The sequence below is a fragment of the Piliocolobus tephrosceles genome, unplaced genomic scaffold (assembly GCF_002776525.5).
Source record: "Piliocolobus tephrosceles isolate RC106 unplaced genomic scaffold, ASM277652v3 unscaffolded_11031, whole genome shotgun sequence".
In the NCBI taxonomy this organism is placed as follows: domain Eukaryota; kingdom Metazoa; phylum Chordata; class Mammalia; order Primates; family Cercopithecidae; genus Piliocolobus; species Piliocolobus tephrosceles.
This window is the reverse complement of record NW_022292124.1, coordinates 1-1,452: the sequence shown is the minus strand read 5'-3', so window position 1 is coordinate 1,452 and position 1,452 is coordinate 1. Positions and strand designations below refer to the sequence as shown.

Genomic DNA, 1,452 nt, shown 5'->3' with positions numbered 1-1,452 from the left:
GGTCACCTGGAGGCCCAGGTGCCCTGCCTTTCCCAGGGGCTATCCTCAACCCTGGCCCCACTTGAGGCCAGCATCCCTCCCACCTTCCCTCCCGGTCCAGGGACATGGGCGGCTTTGCCATCTGGTGCAAGAAGGCCAAAGCCCCGAGGCCAGTGCCCAAGCCCCGAGGTCTCAGCCGGGACATGCAGGGCCTCTCTCTGGATGCAGCCAGCCAGCCGAGGTGAGCCCTCAGGCATTGGAGTGGGGGTGGCCGTGGGGGTAGGATGAAGCCTAACCTGAGTCATCCCACCTCCAGTAAGGGCGGCCTCCTGGAGCGGACACCGTCAAGGCTGGGCTCTCGGGCATCCACGCTGCGGCGGAATGACTCCATCTACGAGGCCTCTAGCCTCTATGGCATCTCAGGTGAGCACAGAGTGGGGAAACTGAGGTATGGAGGTGGAGGGTGTGATTGTCTTGAGATTACACGACCAGGAAGGATCTTCCTACCTCCCTCTCCCAGCTCTAGATTCTGTAGACGGAAAGAGCCAGGCTGTGTGGGGTTGGCCTCTGCAGGTGGGGTGGACAGCTCCCCACACCTCACCTCCTCCCCTCCCATATGTTTTTCAGCCATGGATGGGGTTCCCTTCACACTCCACCCACGATTTGAGGGCAAGAGCTGCAGCCCCCTGGTGAGTTGGGGTCTCAGGGAGCCTGGGTCTGCGCCTGCCATCACCATTCTGGGTGCCAGGACATCCCTGTATCCAGCGCCCCAGCACAGAGGGCCAGGTCCAGGGTTGGGGCTGGAGTGTGTCACCTCCAGGTGGCAGCTGGAAGGTCTTCAGTCTCACAATGGGGAGGGGTCCATCCAGGGAAAGCAGCTGGACACCAGTAGCTAGAGGCTGTGACAAGAAGGGGGAGGGATGCCGGGCACGATGGCTCACGCCTGTGATCCCAGCACTTTGGGAGACAAGGCAGGTGGATCATTTGAGGTCAGGAGATGGAGACCAGCCTGGCCTACATGGTGAAACCCCGTCTCTATTAAAAATACAAAAATTAACCAGGCGTGGCTTTAGAGACTTTGTCTCCAAAAACAAAACAAAACAAAAAAAAGAAGGGGGAGGGATGACCGGGGGAATATTCGGGGAGTGGGGGGGGGGGGGGGGGGGAGGGCAGGACTCCTTGAAGAGGAGGGAAAGGGGGTTTCAGGTTGAGATCGGGCCCAAGGCTGATCCACCTCTGCCCGCCAGGCCTTCTCTGCTTTTGGGGACCTGACCATCAAGTCTCTGGCGGACATTGAGGAGGAGGTGGGTGCAGGGCTAGGGAGGAGGTGCCTGAGGGGCTGGGACCCCAACCCCCCTCCGCCCCAGGCTTCCCCATCCCCACGTTCCCCCAGACGCACCCCATCTCTCCAGGGCTGAAGACCACTCAAGTCCCTAAGTAGCCCCTCTGCCATTCCTCAGTCACCCCCGCTTT

The 1,452-nt window shown here is 60.8% G+C and overlaps 1 protein-coding gene across 1 annotated transcript; it reads left to right on the top strand.

The window, feature by feature from the left end:
* Positions 1 to 6: 6 nt before the first annotated feature.
* Positions 7 to 1,412, top strand: LOC111533666 (multivesicular body subunit 12A-like). The gene is made up of 4 exons (XM_026450051.1): positions 7 to 220; positions 296 to 402; positions 607 to 668; positions 1,227 to 1,412. Exons 1-4 carry the CDS (start codon positions 105 to 107, stop codon positions 1,395 to 1,397), a joined length of 456 nt encoding a protein of 151 aa, XP_026305836.1. The 5' UTR covers positions 7 to 104; the 3' UTR covers positions 1,398 to 1,412.
* Positions 1,413 to 1,452: the final 40 nt, after the last annotated feature.

Excerpts from the sequence above, each read along its gene's own strand:
- LOC111533666 (XM_026450051.1), top strand. The coding sequence starts at position 105 with ATGGGCGGCTTTGCCATCTGGTGCAAGAAGGCCAAAGCCCCGAGGCCA. Across the intron at positions 221-295 it reads GATGCAGCCAGCCAGCCGAG|TAAGGGCGGCCTCCTGGAGC; the intron begins GTGAGCCCTCAG and ends TCCCACCTCCAG. Across the intron at positions 403-606 it reads TAGCCTCTATGGCATCTCAG|CCATGGATGGGGTTCCCTTC; the intron begins GTGAGCACAGAG and ends TATGTTTTTCAG.